The sequence below is a fragment of the Pinus tabuliformis genome, chromosome Q, assembly GCF_031772625.1.
Source record: "Pinus tabuliformis cultivar Carrire ecotype Pingquan chromosome Q, CPIR1, whole genome shotgun sequence".
Lineage (NCBI taxonomy): Eukaryota > Viridiplantae > Streptophyta > Pinopsida > Pinales > Pinaceae > Pinus > Pinus tabuliformis.
Genome location: NC_142296.1, coordinates 1305425118 through 1305449366, shown reverse-complemented (window position 1 = coordinate 1305449366; position 24249 = coordinate 1305425118). Strand labels below are relative to the sequence as shown.

The 24249-nt window shown below is 41.2% G+C and overlaps 1 protein-coding gene across 3 annotated transcripts in view; it reads left to right on the top strand.

Annotated features, from left to right (window-relative positions):
• The window catches only part of LOC149224626 (putative serine/threonine protein kinase IRE4), a 472510-nt gene that overhangs the window by 83376 nt on the left and 364885 nt on the right, over positions 1-24249 (top strand). For all 3 annotated transcript variants that reach the window (XR_016249525.1, XM_089386195.1, XM_089386193.1), the window contains exon 7: positions 12676-12768. Coding sequence is in view for 2 of the 3 variants with exons in the window: in XM_089386195.1 (XP_089242321.1) it covers positions 12676-12768 (93 nt within the window). In the remaining variant the exon portion in view is untranslated. The remainder of the gene's footprint in view (positions 1-12675; positions 12769-24249) is intronic.

Sequence of the window (24249 nt, the reverse complement as noted above, 5' to 3'; positions counted from 1 at the left end):
CAAGTACCAACTGTCACCATTTTTCAAAGAATATTTTATTTTCTCAACTTCAAGTTATCTCTTTGACTTGCTGTGGTTAGGAGCTTGTTATGGATCCTTTGCCTCCTAAAAATGGAGTTTTTGCAGCAGTGGTGGAACACGCTATTGATTGCAAGTGGTTCAAGGATGAAAATGGTTGGATATCCTCCATGCTGAACAATGGAACTTAGAGGAGGGAGTTAAAGATTTGACAAATAATATGGTGCTTCCTTTTGAAGTGAAACATAATGTTGAGGGAGTTGTGAAATTACACAAAGATTTGTGTATTTTGAGGAGGGGGGATCATCCCATTATTACTGTTAGCTTTTGGGGTTACTTCAAAAGTGTTTGCACCATGCTTTGGGTGCTTCATGTGATATGTGGTGTCTTACCCCTCATATTACATTAGGGTAACGCTTGTGATTTTTGTTTATTTGGGGTAGCATTGGATGTGCTCTAGCCACGAAATTTGGTGAAGAGGTCAGGGCACATGAGATCTCCAATACCCAGAAAGGGTTTGGGCAGATTCTAAACAGTTTGGGAGATATTAAAATAATTAATATTTTTAATGGAGTCCCTAAGTTTAAACTTAGGGAAATTAAAATATTATGTGAATTAATATAAAACTGTGTTAGAATGGTCCAAAAGACATGGATCAAGTCAGATCTAATCTTAGTCGTCGATTAGGGACTTAATCTCGGCCGTTGATTTGTTAATAAGAAAAGTATAAGAGGAGGCTTGAGTGTCACTTGGAGAATACACCAGAGTGATAAGTCATTCCATTCTCTAGAGTGGGGTTTGCTAAGAGAGAGAATCAGTGGTCAGTTGTAGTGAGGGCCAGTGAGTACGAGGCAAAGAGGCAGGGATAGTGCCGAGAGACCAGCGCAGAAGCAGAGAGAGGCAGACACAAAGCCAGAGGGAGCCACGCAGAGGAAACATAGGCTGTGCAGAGCCAAAAGGGCTTGCACCATCCACACAGTGGTTGCAGGAGCAAGGCAGAGAGCTAGAGAGGTTGCACAGAGCCTTAGTAGGCTGACACAGAGGGTTTCAGGTTGACGCAGAGGCCAGCAGGGCTGACGCTAAGCTTCAAATTGTGCTGGAGAGGGATTTCATGGAGCAGGCTTTCCGAATACCTGTTTCCGAAGAGAGGTATTGCTGCCAGATTTTTTTAGCTTTGTTGGGTTAGCCAATTTGGCACCCAGTGTACTCAGAAAAGAGTTGCTTAATAATAAAACCCTCATATAGCTGCACTGGTTTTCCCGCATTGGGTTTTTCTGGGGACATTAGTCCAAAAATAACAATGTCATTTGTGTACTTGTTTCTGTTTCCTTCAGTTGATGAACTGTAATGTGTTGAGCATGCACTTGTCTTTGTTTTCAGTATTTACATGGTAAATAACTTGTTAATTAACAGAACAAGCAGGTAGGAATAAATTAGTAAAGTGCATGGAGGGTTTCTAACTGTTAGAATTATAAACTTCAACATGGTATCAGAGCATGGTTGCAGATCACAGGAGAACTGAGGACATCAGTAGAGCAGAGCATCAACAATAGAAAACAACTGTCTTGAGTGACAAAAGCTGTTCCTAGCAACAAAGCAGCAAGGAAGGGGTGACGCAGTGCCTGTGTCATCAAGTTCGAGCCAAGAAGAGGCTGCGTAGAGGCTGAAGGAGGCAAAGACAAGCTCATGCAGAGGCCAGGAGGGCTGACCAGTTAGCTGAGGGAGCTAGTTTGCCAGTGCCGGGATTGCGCAGAGCCTAGGAGCTCTCACCTTCAGGTTGCTAGGGTTTAGGAGGCTGTGGGTAAGTTGTAGGTTGGAGCTGGTGGGGCACTATAGTCAGAACAGTACCCAACAGGGCAAGGCCAAGGAGGAGGGAGTTGCTACCTAGGGTTTCTTGCCGAGAAATACGGATCAGTGGTGTAGTTGCATAGACGATCAGAGTAGGGGGCATCTCGACATCGGCAGAAGGGTTTCCAGGAGGGAAATCAAGGCTCAGAGGGAGTCACATCGAGAACTTCCAGGAGGGAAGTAGAAGAGCAACATGGCACTACACGGAGTAAGAGACCAGGACAGACTAGACGGAGCCTCAAACTTCGCAGTCTGGAAGGCCAGAATCTTATCTGTACTTGATGGAAATCACGTCAAGCACTTCGGTTTGAGGACGATAGCGATCCCGGTTGATCCAACTGATAATGACAAGTACGAGGAGGCAATGGCGAGGGCCAAGAGCATCATCCTTGATGGGGTCAAGGACCATGTAGTACCACACATTGCTGAGAAGGAAACGACAAATGAGATGTGGGAGGCCCTAAAGAAATTGTACCAACATACTTTTGTGCAGAGAAGGATGTTACTAGAAAATCAGTTGCGGTCATACCAGATGAAGAAGGGAGAACCGATCAACACCTTCCTTGGTCGACTGAATGAGATCCAGGATCAACTGACTTCCATAGGGGCCACGCCGGATTAAGAATTGATGGTGAGAACAGCCCTGAACGCAGTCTCAAAAGACTGGGAGGTATTTGTCCAGAGTATACTGGGCAGAGCGACCCTTCCACATTGGGAGGAAATGTGGGTGGCTCTTCGCCAAGAAGAGATCAGAAGGCTAAGCAAGATGGGAAGCAGTGGCAAGGGGATCAGAGTCAAGAAGGAGGAGGAGGAGGATGTTGCCCTAGCATCTGAGGGAAAGCAAGAGAAACGGAAGAAGAAGGACCTCTCCAAGATCAAATGCTTCCATTGTGGGGAGCTGGGTCATTATGCGACCCAGTGTCCAAGGAAGAAGAACAAGGGAGAGGCCTCCGAGACCAAGGCAGTGCCAGCAAGGGCAGAGAAGGAAGTGGAGACAGACGATGACTGTGCCATGAGTGCACACATGCCACTTGAGCGGAAGTGGGGAGACATCGAGTTGTAGTCAGACGGACTACAGGCGATGAGGGGCAGGATCCTTGAGGTACCTAGCCTCTTGGATTAGACCTTGCTACGAGAGCCCCAAAGAGGAGTAGCAGGACTGGCAGATGTGGGTAGAGACGGATGCAGATGAAGCGACAAAGAGAGCTACAGTGCAGAATTCCCAGGACAGCGCGAGGCTAGCAGGATGCAATAGTGCGAGAGGCATGGGAGTGTTGCACCAGTGCAGGATGGCATAGAGAAGTGTGCAATGATGTGAGATGCAGGGAGTTGTTGCAGCAGCGCAAAGGTTAGAGAGGGAGCACTTGTCAGCGGCAGAGAGAGCTTTAGCATCAGGACTCAGGAGTACTCTAACTTGACAGAGAGGTCAGAGTTGGGAGATCAGTTACTTACTTCTCAGTAACTGAATTGCAGTGCAACAGTTAGCAATGGTAGTGCTATGGGCATCACAATGCAGCATGATGAGAGGAGATGCAGTGCAGACACAGCAGTGGCAGTGGTAGGACCATGGGCAGCAACACGGATGTGGAGGGAGCTGTCATACAGATGCAACAATGGCAATGGCAGAGATATGGGCAGCAGTACAGGATGCAGTAGTGTAGAGGATGATGGGCAGTAGGCCTAGCATTAGCACATGGACCGATGCTAGATGATCAGGGTGATACTCAGTAAGGAGTATTACTAGAGCACAGTCCTTGCTAAGAGGGAGTGCTGATTTGGGGTAGCATCGGACGTGATCTAGCCACAAAATTTGGTGGAGAGGTTAGGCCACATGCGATCTCGAATAACCATAAAGGGTTTGGGCAGTTTCTAAACAATTTGGGAGATATTAAAATAATTAATATTTTTAATGGAGTCCCTAAGTCTAAACTTAGGGAAATTAAAATATTAATGTGAATTAATATAAAGCTGTGTTAGAATGGTCCAAAAGACATGGATCAAGCTAAATCTAATATTAGCCATCGATTAGGGACTTAATCTCGGCCGTTGATTTGTCAACGAGAAAAGTATAAGAGGAGGCTCGAGGGTCACTTGGAGAATACACCAGAGTGATAAGTCATTCCATTATCTAGAATGGGGTTTGCTAAGAGAGATAGAATCAGTGGTTAGTTGTAGTGAGGGCCAGTGAGTACGAGGCAGAGAGGGAGGGACAATGCTGAGAGACCAGCGCAGAAGAATAGAGAGGTAGACGCAGAGCCAGAAGGAGCCACACAGAGGCAACAGAGATTGTGCAGAGCCAGAAGGGCTTGCGTCATCCACGCAGAGGCTGCAGGAGTGACGCAGAGAGCCAGAGAGGTTACGCAGAGCCTCAGTAGGCTGACGCAGAGGCCAGTAGGGTTGACGCTGAGCTTCAGATTGTGCTAGAGAGGGATTTTGTGGAGCAGGCTTTCCGAATACCTGTTTCCGAAGAGAGGTATTGCTGCCAGATTTTTTATCTCTGTTGGGTTAGCCAGTTTGGCACCCAGTGTACTCAGAAAAGAGCTGCTTAATAATAAAACCCTTAGATAGCTGCACCGGTTTTCCCGCATTGGGTTTTTCCGGGGACATTAGTCCAAAAATAACGGTGTCATTTGTGTGCTTGTTTCTGTTTCCTTCAGTTGATGATCTGTAATGTGTTGAGCATGCACTTGTATTTATTTTCAATATTTACATGGTAAATAACTTGTTAATTAACAAAACAAGTAGGTAGGAATAAATCAGTAAAGTGCATGGAGGGTTTCTAACTGTTAGACTTAGAAACTTCAACAATTTTCATTAGAAGATATGATTGGTAGCATGGTACTTGTTACCTGCTCATATGAACATAGCAGGGAGCTAGACCCCATTGGCCAATGGACCTGGGCACTTGACAATTTTTCCAAAAGATCAGAAATCAACATGGCATCTATGCCCCATTTTCTCTCTCTTCTCTCTATTCTTTCTATATCAAATTCTGTACCCCTGCGGGAAGTTGTAATAAATGTCACTAGCATGATGAACTTATGTAACAGGATTAGGTTGTTGATTTTAGATAGCTACGGCCGGTATTCAAATCACCAATTTAAAAAGAAATTAAATTTATTATTTACAAGCTATGTCACACGGTTCTTCGAACTTTATCCTTGAGGTTCGAATTTTGGCGAACCTCAAAAATGTTTTGAGGTTCGACGAACTTCATTGAACCTCATAGCCAATGACCAAGTCCATAGATCAAAACTCATAACTTCATGTCACAACTCAAGCTTGTATTTTATCCTTGCAGTTTCCAAGTTTGTGATAGCATATTTTATGTTTATTGATGTTGATTTGTTACTATTTTATCCTATAATTCATTTTAAATTAATATATGTTTATATATATAGACGAACTTAATAGCGAACCTCATCAAAAAATTCGAACACAAATCGAACCCAATCATTGTCGAATCCGAATTCGAATACGAACCATGTGACATTGTTTACAAGTTCATGTAGGCTCCAAATTGTCTGGTTAGCCCCACCAGCTGAGTGGGTTTGACCTTTGGTCAAAATCCACATGATTTGACCTCTATAAATAGACCATTTGACCTCCTCCATTTGGCATCAAATCAATTCGGATCAAGTCAAGAAGTCTTTTATTCATGTGCAAAGGTGAGAGATCTTTAGTTGACCAACATTGACCAAGTCTTATCTGTTCTATTAGACCGAAATTCTGGAAGGTTGATTGAACTTCTTTTTGGCTGACTTGACCGCAGCGTTGATCGAATTTGTGAGGCACATAGTTGGCCGAAATTTCTGAGATCACTGCAGGCTGTCTGAGGCAGTTTGACTGAACTTTTTGAGGCAGAGTTACTGCAATTGACCAAGACTCTTTGAGGCAGAGTTGACCGAAGTTTGGGTAGAGTTGATCAATATTTTTGGGCATCAGTTTGACGGATTTTTTGGGGCAGTTGGACTAGGTTTGACCTAGCTAGTTTATGTGGTCAGATTGACCAAGTTTGACTGAAAAATTAGATTGTACCATTTGTTGAATTGAACAATAATTTCTCCTAGAAAGATTGCTGGGTTTTCTCCCAAGGTTGGGTTTCCTAGGTGAAAAATTTCTGGTGTCTATTGTTCTATTGCATTTATAGTTGAATTTTCTGAAGTGTAATTGCTTAATGATAATCTGGAAAGTGCAAAAATATCATTAGAAGTAATTATCAGTAACAAAAAATTGTGCTTGTCCTCTTAGCACTAGAAAATCAACATGGGATTATAGCTTTGGTGAAGGAAAAAACATTGAGATCACTCTTGAAGACACCTACTTTTGCAATCTAATTTGTGACCAAATTGTAAAATTTCCACGATTGCAATAAACAAGAATTTAATCTTCTACCTTTTGGAGATTATGTCTTCTGAATTATTAATTTTGCAAATAACGATTAAATCACTATTGCAATCTTTTAAAAACATCGCAGAAGATAAAATATTGGAACTGAGAAGTATGCACACACACATAAAAATATGACACCATTATTTTTGGACAAATGTCCTTGGAAAAACCCCAAAGGGAAAACTAGTGCGGCAAGTGAGGGTTTTATTATTATTCATCAATTTAGGATAAATTACAACTGGTTTCCTTTCATTGGTAAATCTCTGGCAAATACTGATCTCCAATGGCAAAATATACTGGAGACTTACTGTCTCCCTCTGCAATCAACTCGGCCTCCTCCTAGCTGCTCACACCTCCTCCTAGAAATTGCACTATCCTCCTGAAATGCACAAATTTGGTTGAGGATAACTTGCACAACTCTGGGAACCCTTCCCTGCGAGTTGTTTTTCCTCGTAGTTGCTTAGACCCACTTGCTCTGCCTTTGGGAAATAGATCCGACCTCTAGCAACTGAATCATGGTCTCTAACTCGCAATGCTGTTTTTGGCCTCTTCTGTAGATGAATTCGACCTCCTTTTCTTGCCACTGACACTAGAAAATACTGAGGAAATCTCCTTTGGAATCCTCTTCCCAAATCTCTGCTGAACCCTTGCTTCTGATGCTTTCCTAGCTTCAATTGTGCCCTTGTTGAATACTGCAAATGGGTAGGTCAAACTGCTCTCTCAATAAACTATCTTCTCCCAACCCTTTGACATGCTCTTATAATCCCTCGTTGGAGTCTCAATGGCCACAATCACATCTCAACTGAGGGCTAAGATCATCTTGACTCTGTCAATTAACTTTTCTGGAAGTCTCTAGAGAAAAATTGATCTTCCTCAATTAATTCACTTTAAATAACCAGTTTTCCTATGTTAGAAAATATTTAATTATTGTTTAATAATTAATTAATTTAATTGAAGTGTCTCCAAGTCTTTTCTCGTGAAACCTTTTCTGGGTTTTGGAGATCTCGTGTTCCTTAGCTTCTTAGACACCATAGAGACTAGAACACTTGTCCACTGTGTTAGTTTTTGTTTGGGGTAGTAGCAGATAGGTGTTCTTGTCTCTATGATGCCAAAGAGGCTAAGGAACACGAGATGTCCAAAGCATAGAAAAGGTTTTGTAAGAAAAGACTTGGAAACACCTCAATTAAATTAATTAGTCAATAATTTAAAAGTTCCTAAATCTAACTTAGGAAAATTGGTTAATTAAAGTGAATTAAGTAGGGAAGTTTGATTTTTCTCTAGGGACTTCTATTGATGAGGTCAAGATGATCTTAGCCATTAGTTGAGATGTGATCATGGCCGTTGAGACTCCAACTAGAGATTATAAGAGCAGGTAGGTTGGCAGCCTCCTCATAGATAGTAGGCTCAGAGTCAACAACGCTGGTAGCCTTGGCTACATAACTGCAAAACCGCTTAGGTGGCACACTCTCCCTGTTCACCCTCTTCGGAGGACCAATGGACTTCGCTTCCTTCAAGGTGTCTTGAAGCCACTTGAGCCTCCTCTTCCCTGAAGAAGCTTCCCTATAGGGAACCTCATCCTCTGCTCCCCAGTCTGGTGAACCTGAAGGTCTGCCAACTGACCTTGGTGTGCCTGTACCAACACCTGTCTTCGAAGAACCTGTTCTGGCACCCGTGCCTGTGTTAGTTGAAGTGCCATGTGAACTCTGTACTAGTGGACTCCCTAAAGAAGTGCTTGGTGAACTCGCCACTGGTACCCTAGATGTCACTGACACTGAAGTACCTCTTGTACCAGTCGATCTAGAACCCTGAGGTCCTGCTCCCTGTACTTGACCTCCTTGTTGAGGAGAAGTCTGTGACTCTCTCTCATCATACTCCCGTGATCTTCCATAGGTCCTCTCCTCCTCGAACTTCACATCCCTCCTAATCACCACTCTCTGTTTAGAAGGAATGAAGATCCAATAGGCCTTCGAAGTCTCATTGTACCCCATAACGATACCCTTCTCTACCATGGGTTCTAGCTTCGCCCTTTGCTCCTTGGGGATATAAGAATATGTGGGACATCAAAGATACGAAGATGTGCCACATGAGGCTTCTCTCCAGTGAAAGCCTCCTCCGGAGTCATATTCCCCAATACTCTGTGAGGACTCCTGTTCTGAAGATAAACTACAATATTGCATGCCTCAGCCCACAAAAACAAAGGCAACCCCTGATCATGAATCATCACTCTAGCAGCCCCAACAATAGCTCTGTTCTTCCTTTCAGACGCCCCATTCTGCTGGGGGTTGTAAGGAACCATGAACTCTGTCCTAATGCCCTCCTGTGCGCAGAAGTCAAAAAACCCACCATCGGTGTACTCACCACCATTATCTGACCTCAAGAATCGAATCTTCCTACCTGTTTGCTTTTCCACAAGAGCTTTGGACTCTTTAAAGTGACTAAAGACCTCATCCTTGGTCTTCATGAAATATATCCAAGTCCTCCTAGAGTAGTCATCAATGAATATAACATAATACTCATAACCACCTAAAGACACATGAGACATACATCCACTAACATCAGTATGAATCAAGTCTAGTATACCTATAGATCTGCTGTCGCTCGCTCGGAATGGTAACTTGGTGTACTTGCCCAAAGCACACCCTCTGCACACCTCATAATGCTCGACATTGAAATTAGGAACTCTAGTAGCGATCTCCCTCAGTACTCTCAAAGCTCCATGATGCATATGCACCATCCTCCAGTTCCATAACTTGCACAAGTCTCTACTACTGGTGGTACTAGTGTGAGTGCTACTAGATGTACTACTCACTAATGCTCTTACCGATTGAAAACTGAACCTGTATAGTTTCCCAGAGCGGACTCCAATAACTTTGGCTGAAGTGATGGAAGCTCCCTTGGGATGCATCAATACCTTCCCTCCTGAGAAGGTGACGTCAAACCACTTCTCCTCCATAGCAGACACTGAAATCAAGTTCTTCTTCATCCCCGGAACATACAAAACATCCATGACCTTCAAAGGAGGCAAAGACTCCCTCTCAAAGGTCACAGTCCCCACACCAACTACTCTCATTGCGGTCATCTCCTAGTACAGTCTCAATATTAATTGCCCTCTCTGCAAGCTCTGAAAAGAACTCCCATGCACCTGTCATATGGCTGGAAGACCCGGTGTCTATGTACCACACATCGGATGATGTACTCCTAGATGTAGAAGTAATAAATGCAAAGTCCTGATCAAACTGTGAAGCAAACTGCTCCACCTCTGCTGAAGCTGTAGTACCCTTCTTCCCCCCCTTCTTCCTCTCAGGACATGTAGCTGCATAGTGTCCCATCTTTTGACATGCCCAACATTTGACTTTGGACATATCCATATCTTTCTTCTTCTTCTTCTCCTTTCCCTTATCCCCATTTGATGAGGCCTCTTTCTTGGCCTTCCGTTTGTTCTTCCCCCTTGCTATCAAGGCTACGTCCTCCTCATCTCTTAACTTCACCCCACCACTGTCAATCTTCCGTATCTCATGCTGCACACAATCATCCTAGAATCTGTCCCAATTGGGAAGATTCTCCCTAGAGGTAACAACATCTCCAAAGACCTCTCAAGACTTAGGAAGTCCCGCTAGAGCTATCCTGACTAACTCTGTGCGTGAAACTGTGTCACCAATAGCAGTCAAATCATCACGTACCTATTTGACCTTGCTAAGATAATGAACTACACTTTTAGCTTTTGTCATCCAGATGTTCTTCAATTGTTCTTTCAGTACCATCTTCCTGCTCTCATTGTTACTCTGATAGAGAGTGGTTAGAGTTGTCCACAACTGATATGCATATGTGTTTCCTCTCACCTGAAGAACCACATGATCCTTCATACTGTCAATCAAAATCCTTTTTGCCTTTGCCTTATTTTTTGTGAATTCAACAAGTTCATCTTTAGCAGTAGGAGGTACAACCACTTGCCGCACTATGTCCCAAATTGCTGCCTCCTCAAACACTGTCTGAATTCTATCCTTCCAAAGGACATAGTTGGATATCCCATTCAGTCTGTCCTCTATCCTTAAGAACATGGCCATGACTGCAGTGCAAAATTTACAAAGCCAAGAGAATAGAGAAATGAACTTTCCAGCACACCTTGTTGTCCCAAAAGTTTAGTCTGTGTGAAATTTCACCTTCCTGTTCCAAAAGTTCAGTTTTTTGTCCAAACTGAGTTTGTTATCCAAAAATTCAGTTTGTTGTCCAAACCACTGTTTGCTATCCCAAACCAATATTTTCTATTCAAACTGCGATTTTCAGCCTATAGCTCTGATATCATGTTGAAATTTGATGACTAAAAAAAGTTTCCAACAATCCCAACTTGGTTTTAATTTCACCTTATCACTCCCATTCAGTTAAATGCCCTTTCCCATAAACATACATTCAACATATAGAATTTTGGAAATGAAATTTTCAGATTAAAACACATGGGACTGTCAGCACATGTTGAAAATAAATTGGACATAAACAGACCAACAACACATAAAAATACACACATATTTTTGGTCAACTTAGACTTAGGCAAACCCCTTCAATCTTCTCCGGGGAAACCCTGTTAGAGAGATCTTCAAATTTATTTATCTTTCAAGTTCAAATACATTTGTAGACAAAACAAAACAACAAAATACAACTTATCTCTTCAGCCCAAAACTCCTTGAAAATCGTGCCCACTTTGCCGTGATTTTTGTGCCACTTGAAGCTGAAAATATGTGCTATACAAATACGACTATATGGATTTTTTTTCATTTTTTTCAAAAACTTCTCTCGAACGGCGTGCAACTCACAACATTCAATGTTGTTCGTATTGTACCTTCTGCTGTCTTCTAAACCTTGATTTCCATGACCAACTTTGCCCAGAAATCACTCCTTCAGCTTGCTGCAACAAATTTCTCCTTCAGAACTTTTCTCTAGCTCTTAGCCTCCTTTCTCCAATTTTCTCATGAAAAATGAATGCAATCTCTCTTTTCTTTTCCCCCTTTTGTTTCCCTAAATGAATTTTGGGCAACCCTAAGATCTAATGGTTCAGATTCATTTAGATCAAGGGATGAGAATAAATGTGCATTTAATTTTCATTTCTATTTTTTAACTCACCCATTAAATAAAGTACCCACATTGTACTTTATGTCTAGTCACTTTTCACTTTATAATTTAACATTGACTTTACCACTTATAAAGTCACTTTCACTTTATAAAGTCACAATTAGAAAAAGAATTATTTTGGACACTTTTCCCTAGGTAGAGACTAACCCATGGGAAACCACTTGTCCAAGGTACATTAAAATCAACATTTATTGATGGTGAATCTGCTGGAAGGAAGAATGATTTGACTTGGCATCTAGAGGTGGAAATTTCAGAGGTTATGGTTTTTGGATTTCTCATTTGATCTGATTCTATAAGAATATATTTTTCTGGGTTTTCCCCTTGGAGGGGTTTTGCGCTGGCTTGGAGCCTATATCTTGTGTTCTATTGCCTTATGTGATCTTCATGTTTTATGGTAACTGCTTGATGAAGAAAGACAACTTAATATCAAATTGATAACAGTCTAGCAAGTAATTGTCATGTAATGGGAATCTGATAATCAATTGAACACCCTCCTGATTTCTAACAGTCACTATCTGGAATGACCTGACAAACCCTTTAATTTGGACATGGATTCTAGTGCTGAAGATGTTATTTAGAATGCTGAATCACTTAATTGAAAAGGCTCACAGATAACAGTTTAATCCTGGTTGAAGGATCATTAATCTGCATTCCATCAATGTGATTATTTGCCTAAAGTGAGTTGTAGTAGATGATGCCAAAAGCAAGTTGGTTAACAAATCAATAAACAATGCAGGAAGGAATTATTAAGAATTTGGTAGAAGCAAACAAATGTGATGGCAAGCAATGAATGTTTGTGTATTGGTTCTTGATGTTTGTGATCTTTGGATAAGCACAGGCTAACGTTACTCTGCATCAACACTTTGTGTAAAAGTTGGCTTTGTTCTTTTTGAACACTTACTGTGGACTAACAGACCTGTATTTACAGCCCTTAGCTCAAGTTGAAGGCTCACAGTCATCATAATGTTTAGAGGGGCTATTTTAGGAATTTAGTTTGTGTTCTATCTTACATTAGCTACTAGCTCTGTGCTCATCATAAGGTGTCATATGTAAGATAAACTATCTCAACAAAATTGTAATAGCCTGGGTTTCTTTGGTCTCAATAGTTGCTAAATATATGTTTTGATTCTTTCTAGTCTACTCATTTTCCCAACATTTTATTAGGAAATCACTAAGATATATAAAAACACCATTTTGGGCCACTTGAAATATATTTCTATATTGATGCCCTGGGTTATAATTACTCGTGTTTATAACAGTATTATATTCTTGTTTCTGTTTTGTGGCATCCAGGTCCTTAGAAAAGTAGACATGATTCGAAAAAATGCAGCAGAGAGCATATTGTCTGAGCGTAACATTCTGATCACTGTACGGAATCCTTTTGTGGTAAGTTTCTATTTTATAAGATCACTTGTAAGAATCTTCACTCTCTTTCTGATGCTGTCTTGTTTAATTCATTCTGTGCATTCCATAAGGAGGACCATTCTTCTTAATTAGAGGATTGTTACCAGCCGTAGCTTGTATGTTTTTTTACGAACATGTGATATTATTTAAGTTGAAAAGGAGTCCCCATATATGACTCTACCATTTGGTTCCAAAGTTGTATTCTTTATACTATATATCGAATTTATTATGGTTCCATTGATTCCTTTCTCCTTACTAAGAGAAGATTACAGCACTAAATCATGTAAATATGTTATGGGGGACGCTGTCTTGTTTAATTCATTCAGGACCATTCTTCTAAATTAGACAGTTGTTTCCAGCAGAAGCTTGTATGTCTTTTTTCAAACATATGATATTCTTTAAGTTGAAAAAGAGTGGCCATAGATGACTCTACCATTTGTTTCCGAATTTGTATTCTTTATATTATATATCGAATTTATTATGGTTCCATCGATTCCTTTCTCCTTGTTAACTGAAGATTACAACAGTAAATCATGTAAATATCTTATAGAGAATAAGTGCCAAAAATGCATTGAATTCTTGACTATTTTGATTACAGATCTCTGGTTTTCTTTACTGAAATTGGACTCAATATAGTTTAACGTTTAAAGTTTAAAATTTGTTTGGCAATCTCTCGTGGCATCATAAATTAATTGACACTACAGCTCTGTTAAGAAACTATCACCGTAGCAGTCTGAGTAGATCATCATGGGACAGCCTCGCTGTGGTTTATACATAAAATCTACATTTTTAGCAATTGTTCAACTGTATGGGTAAGTATACTTTTGTTATTTTCAAAGAAGCCATTTTCCTTGCAATAAGCATAGTTATGGGAAATTTTAAACGTCTCGCTATCGTAAAAACTTTCTAAATGTGTTTCAATCAGTTTTGAACAGAAACAGTAATTGCAAAACTGAGTGGTTAAAATTTCACAGCTAATCAGACAACTTCAAGTTGGGTTAATATTATTGATTAATGCAAGAGCCATCCACTTGTTGAAATTTCTAAGTATTACCCATTATAAATTTTATCTATATTCTCTAGTTTATTTTGCCTACTTGTTTAATTACTAATAAGTTATTTAACCATATAAACACTGAAATAAACACAATATAGTCTCAACCATCCACAGATCAACAGCTGAAAGAAATAGACAAACACACAAGGGACACTATTATTTTTGGACAATCGTCCCCGGAAAAACCCAACTTGGGAAAACCGGTGTAGCAGTTTTGAGGGTTTTATTATTAAGCAACTTTTCTTGAGTACACTGGGTGCCACACTGGCTCACTCGACAGAGAAAATAATTTGGCAGTAATACCTCTATTCAGGAGAAGATATTTTGAAAGTCTGGCCCACAAAACCCTCCCCAGCACAAGCTGAAGCACTGCGTCAGCCCTCCTGGCCTCTGCGTCAACGCTCCTGGCTTCTGCGTTAGCCCTTTGAGGTTCTGCGTAGCCTCTCTAGCCCTCTGCGTCACTTCTGCAGCCTCTGCGTGGGTTACGCAAGCCCTTTTGGCCTCTGCGCAGTCATTGTTGGCCTCTGCGTGGCTCCCTCAGGCTCTGTGTCTAACTCCCTGCCTTTGCGCTGGTCTTCTGGCACTATCTTTGCCTCTTTGCTTCGTACTCACTGCCCCTCGTTGCAATACTGATCATTGGTTCAATTTCTCTTAGTAAACCCTGCTCTAGAAAATCGAACTGATTGATCACTCTGGTGTATCTTCAATTGACCTTCAAGCCTCCTCTTATACCTTTTTCTGTTGAGTCTTCAACGACCGAGATTAAATCTCTAATCAACGGCTAAGATTAGATTTGGCTTGATCCATGTCATTTAGAACCTTCTAACCCAATTTTATATTAATACCCATTAATATTTTTATTTTCCTAAGTTTAGACTTAGGAACCCATTAAAAATATTAATTATTTTAATATCTCCTTCACTTGGTAGATTTTCCCCAAACCATTTCTAGGTCTTCGAGATCTCATGTGCTTTAGCCTCTCCACCAATTTTCATGGCTAGAGCACATCTGATGCTACCCCAAATCAACACTCCCTCTTAGAGGAATGTGCTCTAGTAACACTCCACCACTGAGCATCACCCTGATCATTCGGCACCGGTGCCTGTGCTGATGCTTGGCCTTCCTGCCCAACATCCTCTGCACCACTGCATCCTATATTGCTGCACATGGCTCTACCACTGCCACTGCTACATCTGTACAACAACGCCTCTGCAACTGTGCTTTTGCTGGTCCTTCCTCCCAACACTGCATCTGCACTGCAACCCTCTCTCATCATGCTGCATTGTGTTGCCCATAGCACTACCACTATTACTGTTGCACTGCAACTCAGTTATTGAGACGATGGTAACTAATCTACCCAACGACTGACATCCTTGTCAGGTTAGAAACCCTCCTGATGCTGAAGTTCTCTCTGCCGCTATCTTGTGCTCCCTCTGCTACTTCTGTGCTGCTGCAATAACTTCGTGCCTCTCGCACTGCTGCAAACACCTCTGTGCCTTTTTGCACTGTTGCAACCTCCTCTATGTCTCTCGCACTGCTGCAACCCTCTCTGCGCTGCTAGGGACTACTGCACTCTAGCACTCTCTACCGCTCCATCCGCATCTGCTTGTACCAACATCTATCATCCTGCTACTGTCACTTCTAGGCTCCTGTAGTCAGATATGATCCAAGAGTTTGGGTACCTCAAGGATCCTACCCCACATCTCCTGTAGTCCTCATGACTACAACTCGATGTCACCCCACCTCTTCTCTAGAGGTACATGAGCGCTCATGGCACAATCGTCATCATCCTCTACCTCCTTTTCCGCCTTTGCTGGCGCTGCCTTGGAGTCAGATGCCTCTCCCTTATTCTTCTTCCTTGGACATTGGTTTGCATAATGGCCTAGTTCCCCATAGTTGAGACACTTTATCTTGGAGAGGTCCTTTTTCTTCCTCTTCCCCTTCTCCCCCACGGATGCCAGAGCTGCATCTTCTTCCTCCTCTTTCTTGATGTAGGCTCCTTTGCTGCTACTTCCCGTCTTGGTCAGTCGTTTGATCTCTTTTTGGCAAAGAGCTGCCCACAATTCTTGCCAATCTGGAAGATTCTCTTTGCCCAGAATGCTCTGGACGAATGTCTCCCACTCCTCGGAGACTGCGTTTGGGGCGGTCCTCACCATCAACACTTGATCCGGCGTGGCAACCCTCTGATACCATGTTGAAATTTCTAAGTATTACCCGTTAGAAATTTTATCTGTATTCTCTAGTTTATTTCGCCTACTTGTTTAATTACTAACAAGTTATTTAACCATATAAACACTGAAATAAACACAATATAGGCTCAACCATCTACAGATCAATAGCTGAAAGAAATTGACACACACACAAGGGACATTGTTAGTTTTGGACAATTGTTCCCGAAAAAACTCAACTTGGGAAAACTGGTGCAACCGTTCTGAGGGTTTTATTATTAAGCAACTTTTCTTGAGTACACTGGGTGCGAAATTGGCTCACCCGACAGAGAAATAATTTGGGAGTAATACCTCTCTTCGGGAGCAGATATTTTGAAAGTCTGCCCCACAAAACCCTCTCCAGCATAATCTGAAGCACTGTGTCAGCTTGAAACCCTCTGCGTCAACCCTCTAAGGCTCCGCGCAGCCTCTCTGGCCCTCTGCATCACTTTTGCAGCCTCTGCGTGGGTTACATAGGACCTTATGGCCTTTGTGCAATTACCTCTATCTCTGTGTAGCTCCCTCAAGCTCTGCGTCTTCCTCTCTACCTTTGCACTGGTCTTCCGACACTATCTCTGCCTCTCTGCCTCATACTCACTGCCCCTCACTGCAATACTAATTTCTCTTAGCAAACCTGGCTCTAGAAAATCGAACTGACTGATCACTCTGGTATATCTCCAACTGACCTTCAAGCCTCCTCTTATACTTTTTCTGTTGAGCCTTCAACGACTGAGATTAAATCTTTAATCAACAGCTAATATTAGATTTGGCTTGATCCATGTCATTTAGAACCTTCTAACCCAGTTTTATATTAATATCCATTAATATTTTTATTTTCCTAAGTTTAGAGTTAGGAACCCATTAAAAATATTAATTATTTTAATATCTCCTTCACTGGGTAGAATTTTCCCAAACCATTTCTGGGTCTTGGAGATCTCATGTGCTTTAGCCTCTTCATTAATTTTCATGTCTAGAGCACATGTGATGCTACCCCAAATCAACACCACTTGCATCTGTACTTTCATAAGACGAGAAACAAAATCATGAGAAAACATCAATATGAAAGCAAGGGTGAGTGCAACCTGTTGTCTCCTGGATTGTATAGACACCGCAACAACCGCTCAGGGTGGGGGCTGTCACTTTGATCCCCGCCCACTCCGTTCTAATTGTCTCCCAACAACAGGCTATGGGGTGTAGTCCCTATGGAATGAGATGAAGAAAAACAAGTTGGAAACCAACTTGCTTGGGAGACACGGATTAATGATACCTCCCCCTGTGTTCCACCCACCTAGTGCCTCCGGCACTGCAGAGATTATGGCTCTGACGACTGCAAGGTCACTGTGTTAAACACTAAGAAGAATTGAATCCCTCAAGCTAATTGGAAAAGGGGCGCCCTAAGAGTGTATCAACCTACCTTATGCTAGGAGGTAAGTTCTTAAATGCAGGCTAGATCCTAGAATACTTGCGTAAGATAGATTGAGTAAATTTATTCTGAGTTGAGATTGGTTTATGCTATTTAAGTACTTACGGTGAAATATCTTTTAAAAAGAGTACTTAACAATGATGAGATGACAATCTTAAACAAGATAAATGCTTAGAGACACAAGTGCAAGCTTCAACAATATTCCACAAGATGTTTAACCAATTAATTCAACTTATCCACTTATCAATTAAGATGCCAATCACACTTACCAAAGATGTAAAACAAGATTACTCGTGATCTTATTACTCAATGCTAAAGAGATATTCAACTAGATTCACAAGATACTTGTCGCTCGGATTGTACAGACAGCACGACGACTGTCAAGACGAGGGCTGTCACTCTGATCCCTGCCCACTCTGTTGTAGCTGTCTCCCAACAACAGGCTATGTGGAGTAGCCCCTATAGAATGAGGTGAAGGAAAGTAAGTTGAGAAATAAACTTACCTGGGAGACACGAAGGCCACTCGGTTGGAATTAAGCAATATTATGATTAAATTAGATTTTCTATTATGAGACCAGTGCCTTAATGGAGTCACAAATTCTTGCCTCTTATGAATTGAAACCAAATGACCGGATGGACACGTGCTGCTCGAATGATTAACTAACCGATATGATGTGCAAATTTCAACAATATACCTAGATACCAAGATACTCAACATGTCAAATGCCAACGGTAGTCAATCGAGATGCTGATTACAGATTTATGATAGTGTATCTCAGCAATACATATTCAAAAAATTCAGACTTGATCAATGTTATAACAACAGTAAGAAAATGCTAAACCAACAATGCTTATGCTTGCCCAAGATCACAAAAATATGCCAACTTAGAAAATATGTATGTTAGTTTTCTCAAGATATATCATTTGGAGAAATTCCACCCGGATGAGGAGTTATTAAAATAACTGATATTTTTAATGAGTTCTTAAGTCTAAACTTAGGAAAATAAAATTATTAATGGGCATTAATAAGAATATGGGTGAGAAACTTCTAAGTGACGAGGATCAAGTCTGTTTTAATCATAGTCGTTGAATAGGGACTTAATCTCGGCCGTTGATTCATCAACAGGAAAAGTATAAGAGGAGGCTTGAGGGTCAGTTGGAGATATACCAAGAGATCAAAGAGTTCGATTTTTCTGGGGCATGGTTTGCTGAGAAAGTCGAGCTAAGTGATCTGAGTTGTAGTGAGAGGGGTAGTTCGGCAGAGGGACTTCAGTCCAAGGCCGAGGATACATAGCAAAGAGGCAGAGCGGTAGCAAGAGAGACAACGTAGCTCCAGAGAGGGTGACGCAAAAGCTAGAGGGGCTGACGCAGTCCCTTAGAGGCAGCGCTGTGGTTTTCTGTGGGGCAGAGAGAGCCGTAGTTCAACATATTGACTTCTGAGCAAGGGAGGCTCACTGGGAGGGTGACATAGCTCCTAGAGGAGGTGACGCAGTTCCAGTGCAGAGCTTGGAGCAACCATTGCTGCCCAACACTGGGAACATCAGTTGTCATCTATGGGGTTTGATCATCCAGTTGTTGGATTGCCAGATTTGGGTGAGCCAGATTTGGCACCCTAGTTGTATTAACAAATTTGCTTAATAATACAAACCCTCTATATGCTGCACCGGTTTTCCCGAATTGGGTTTTTCAGAGGACAATTGTCCAAAAATAATGGTGTCCCTTGTGATTGTCTCAGTTTATTTTAGTTCATGATCTGTATGTATGTGTAGGCTGCAATAGTGTTTTCATCGCTGTTTAGGTAATTAAATAACTTGTTGAATGTAAAGAACAAGTAGGAGATGATAAACCAGTGATTGCAGTAGGATTTCTTATGTGTAGATTTAGAAATTTTCACACACCAATCTCAAGAAGTTGAGCTTCGACCCAAGTCTCGTGGATCTTACCTCCTATTGTTAGTTGGTGGGTTCTCTGATGTATCTAGTAAATACTAGGCTAGATATATGCTTTGTTGTGAACATCCTTAGTCAGTTTCAGTTGGAGCCTCATCATGATCACTGGATAGCTGCCAAGCATATATTGAGATATATTCGTGGTACAATACATCATTGCCTAAAGTACAATAGCAAGGAAGTCAAGTTGATTGGATTCACAGATTCTGATTGGGGTGGCAGTGAGACCGATGGAAGAAGCACTACCGAAGGATGCTTTAGTTTGGGATCTGCCATGATCTCATGGATGAGTAGAAAGCAAGATCCTGTTGCTTTGAGTAGTGCTAAAGCAGAGTATTTGGCTGCATGTGAAGTAGGAAAGGAGACTGTATGGTTGAGGAAGCTTCTGACAGATTTGTTCGAGAAGTCTCTAGATCCTACTGTGATTAATTGTTTTAATCAAAGTTGTATCAAGATGTTTGGAGATCCCGTGTTTTATGTTTAATACTCCCGACGGGTTTGTTGTATTGCAGGCTGCTTGATGTATGGGTTAGTCTGTATGCTGATGAAACCGTCGATTGCGGGGAAACTCAATTGTAAAAAACTGCTGAGTTCAGTGCGCAGTTAAAGGGGTCTTGCCATGTTTATAAGGGTTGTTGCCACATACTATTCAGGGCCCCAAGAACCTCTGTTGGAAAATGCCTGCTTGCTAAACTTCGACGTTTGTTTGGAACTACCCGGGTATTGAGGGATTTTGCCGCCAGCTTATATAAAGGACCATCCGTGTCAAAGAAAGGCAGAGAGGACTGACCGATTAATTCAGAATCTATTGTACAACAGACCCTGACCCTGGCAGCAGGTCGGGACCTCGCCTTGAGCAGCAGGGAGGTTTCGAGAAGTTGTAGAAGGCTCGATTATCCAAATTGGGTGTTTGGATAGGCGTTTTTGCACGATTTTTCGCCAGGATTTTAGTGGTATTGTCTATTTCTGAAGCTGGGCTCTCCATTCTTCATCCATCTTCCAGCTTGGAGGTATAAGGATTGTAAAGAATGTTGCTTGTACTTTTATCACTTTTTATGCCACTTAATGAATGAAGGCCTCCCCACTATTGAGCAAGACTCGGAGACTTAGTCCAAATTGGATGAACTCCGTAATCAAATCATTGTGTCATGGTTATATGTTCTTCTGGTTATTTCTGCATTATTTATGTGTTTTTAAGTTCCATGGTTAATTAGCTTTGTTATATGTAATTCTGATGCATTTGTAAGTAAAAGATTTTGGATCAAGTTTGGTATCAGAGCAGATCTTTGTAGATGCGAATTGCAGGAGTTTATGCTAACGTGGAACAAGCTGCGAAAAGGAGAAGGAACACTTAACTCGTTTGATCCTGAAGCAGGACGTGCACAACGAAGAAGAAACATGGTCAATGAAGAAGCTCGTTGGAAGAGGAATAAAATTTCCGCAAGGTATTCTACAATATGGCAGGAAAGTAGACAAGTTGTTTGCAGACTATGATAAGGCGCTTGGGCATGAGAAGAACGATGCTGATGACCATGGGTCAACAAATCATGAAGGTGGTGGAGAAGAGCCTCCTCCCTCACCTTCTTCAAGTGATAGTTCTCATCACTCTCATCGAAATTCCAAGCAACCATCCAAGAAACTGTTCTCCAAGTTAGACATGAAGGTTGACCCGCCCATGTACAATGGAGAGTGTAGTGCAGAAAAACTTAATAACTGGATAAGACAGATAGAGGTTTATTGCAGAAACTAGCAGATCGAGGAACATGAGGCGAAAGTCCAGTTAACATATCTTTGGCTGAGCGATGCTGCTCTGGTTTGGTGGGAGAGTAAGTTGCAGAATGGCAACACAAAGTCAGGTAACCTTCTGTCCTCTTGGTCTAGTTTTATTTCTGCATTGAAAGACCAATTTTACCCTTTGGGCTATGTTGACCCCTACTGGTCAACTGCCCATGCAGTACACCTCCTTTCTGTTGGCAGAAAGGGGTAGCTCCTGAGCGACATGTCCGTGCCAGCCTACAGTCATCGACAGCTTGATCATTTTTGTTGTAAACCCAGTCTTCATGTATAAGTTGTAAATAATCTAAGCAGATCAGAGTCATGTATGTAAAGTTGCCTAGGTGGACCTAACTTTCTAATGATGATCTGCGTCCCGGGAGGTTTTTCGTCTCACCGATTCACGATCGGCAGAGTTTTCCTTCAAACCTGACCCCAAAGCCGGGATGGATTTCGTCATCAGAACTTTAGGAGAGTCTTATGTGTTAATCTGCTAGATTATAGTTGTGTCGCAGAACTGGGTGTTCTATGAGGGTCTGTGTTAAGTGGGTTCATCCCTTAAGATGTAATTTTGTAAAAGTCATGATGTAATATGTCCTGAGGGTCGAGAAATGTTTTAAATCCCCTCATGAGTCCTAAGTCCTAGGTCTTAGGTGATGTTTCCGAAGGCTTAGTTCAGTGATCCATTTTAAAATGAATTAAAAAATCAAAAAAATGAATAAAAATAATAAAATAATAAAAAACAATAAAAAATTAAAAAATGAAGCAAAAAACCTAACTAATAAAATAATAATATTTTAAGTTAATAAATCGACGGATGAGATCAAGAGATGTCTTGATCCTCATCAACGGTCGAGATCGTTTCTACATGGATCACTTGAACTAGCCGTTAGGATCATTTCCTTTATATAGGGTCTTAGGGGGTCATTTCAAGTTATCTGATCTGTGAGTCTGTACTGAAAAAGCTCTCTTGTAATCTGATTTTCTGGTTAATAAAAAGACTTTGGGGTTCAAAACTGGCTGGTGTTACTCTCCGGAATTGTTGTGAGATGATTGTTTTTTCTGCACATTTCAGTTTTCAGCAGTTAATAATAGCTGGTTTTCAGAGTATTGTGAGTACAGGTATCTTGCTCACGTGCTAGGGTTTGAATGTTGTAGGGTTTCTGGAATAATGGCAGGTATCTCCATTATTCCTTGAAATCTAGCAGCATTTCTTGCCCTCTTTACTGATGTTTGCTTGAGGTGTGCAGGAGATCTTTAGGTAAAGGGTACAGGTGGGCGTTTGGGGAAGTTCTGGGCTGAACCAGCCGACTCCCACTGGCTTTTCTGTGCAGAGCCCAGCTGATTGTTCCTTGGGTTAATCATTCAAAGTTTCTTTTCTGTTTTACATTGAGAGATTTTCTTTCTGTTCACAGTGAAGTTCAAAAATTTCTGATATATTGAAAACATTATTGCAATTATTGCTGAATCTGGCTGTCAAAGGGGCCAAATCTGTACATTTATTAGCTGTTCTAGGGTTTCATATTTTGTTTTATGCAGTCTTCACTTAGGGTTTAGGGTTTTTTTTTTAGTTTCTTTTCTGGCATACTTCATTAGGGTTTTGTTTTTCTTTTGCAGGTATAGGGTTTTGTCTTTGCATGACCATCGTCAATCTTCTCAGCCCCAAGCACCTGCAAACGCATAAGGACCGGGAAATCTGTGGGACGTGTCTCGCAATGCCTTTAGCACAAACAAACACCGTCAAGATCGGATGAGATATCTGCTAACCACGGCAAACAAGGCAAGCACGGCTTGTTTTCTCTGCACTGTAGCGGCCAGGGTATAGTCACGCTGTGTTCACTTGGACGCAGGAGTTCTGTCATTTGCCGTATACGCATTCACGAGTTTGGTCTCAGAACTTCTCTCTTTTGGAAGACCTTTATGCATATGATGGATTAGAGCTGCGGTTGAAAGGAGATGGACGTCGGTATAAACTTATAATTCGCACAAGCACAGACTCGGATGCTGTGGGATATACTACAAGCTTTGACACCATTAAGGAACAATGGCAGATGGTCCGTCTGCCTTTCTCTTCCTTCAAGCCTATTTTTGAGCACGAACTGTCACAGATGCTGCCCCCTTAGATACAAGCCGAGTGGCACCGCTACAGCTCATGTATAGCAAAATTTGAGTATGACGGAAAACTGAATCCAGGTTTTGAGCCGGGCTCATTTGAACTCCCTGTTTCAAGCATAAAGGCGTATCTTAAAGAACCCATCACACCCCGCATTTGTGTTGCTGCACTGGAGAGCTCATATGCATGTGATACCACGTTCGAGGTAAACGATTCTGTGCCATATCAATTCGGAAATACGCATGGTTGAATGCATCATACGTCTGCGTAATTTTTTGGGCCGTAAGCATATCACGTTACGCTATTTCAGTCATTCCTGCCTGTCTGCACAAATTCGATTTCATTTTTCCGCGTGAACAGGAGGGTAAGGTTACGCATTTCCTTTTATTTGTTTTCGATTTGATATGCATCCGTGGCTGGCATCTTCAGTCGATCAGATACGCGTTTTATGAGTCGTAGCTTTAGATTTAGGGTTTCTTATAGTTTCGTTTTCATTTTTTTTTAGTTTTAGTTTCATGTATATATGCCTTGCGACTTAGTTTTTTTTTAGATTTTGTTAATTGTATTTTGAATATAAAATAAAAAGAAAAAAAGAAAGGGGATGGCGTAGGTTAATGAAATGTGTTTTGATTTTGATTTATATTTTTAGCTTTATTTTGTAAATTATTCCATTTATAGCTTTTGCATTAGATTAGTTTTAGAATTTTAATTTTTTTTTTAGATTTATTTTTAATTTCCATAACATTGAAAAAAGATTCAAAAAAAAAAAAAAAAAATTTTTTTTTTTTTTTTTTTTTTTTTTTTGTGGAAAATCATTTTGCCAGTTTCAGTTGCTTTCGCGATATATCTTTCATGCTGAGATCTGAAATTTTCAAGTCGAAACTCGAAATCCAATGTCTGGTTAATAATTCATGATGCTCATGGTGGTTTAAGGCATTTAT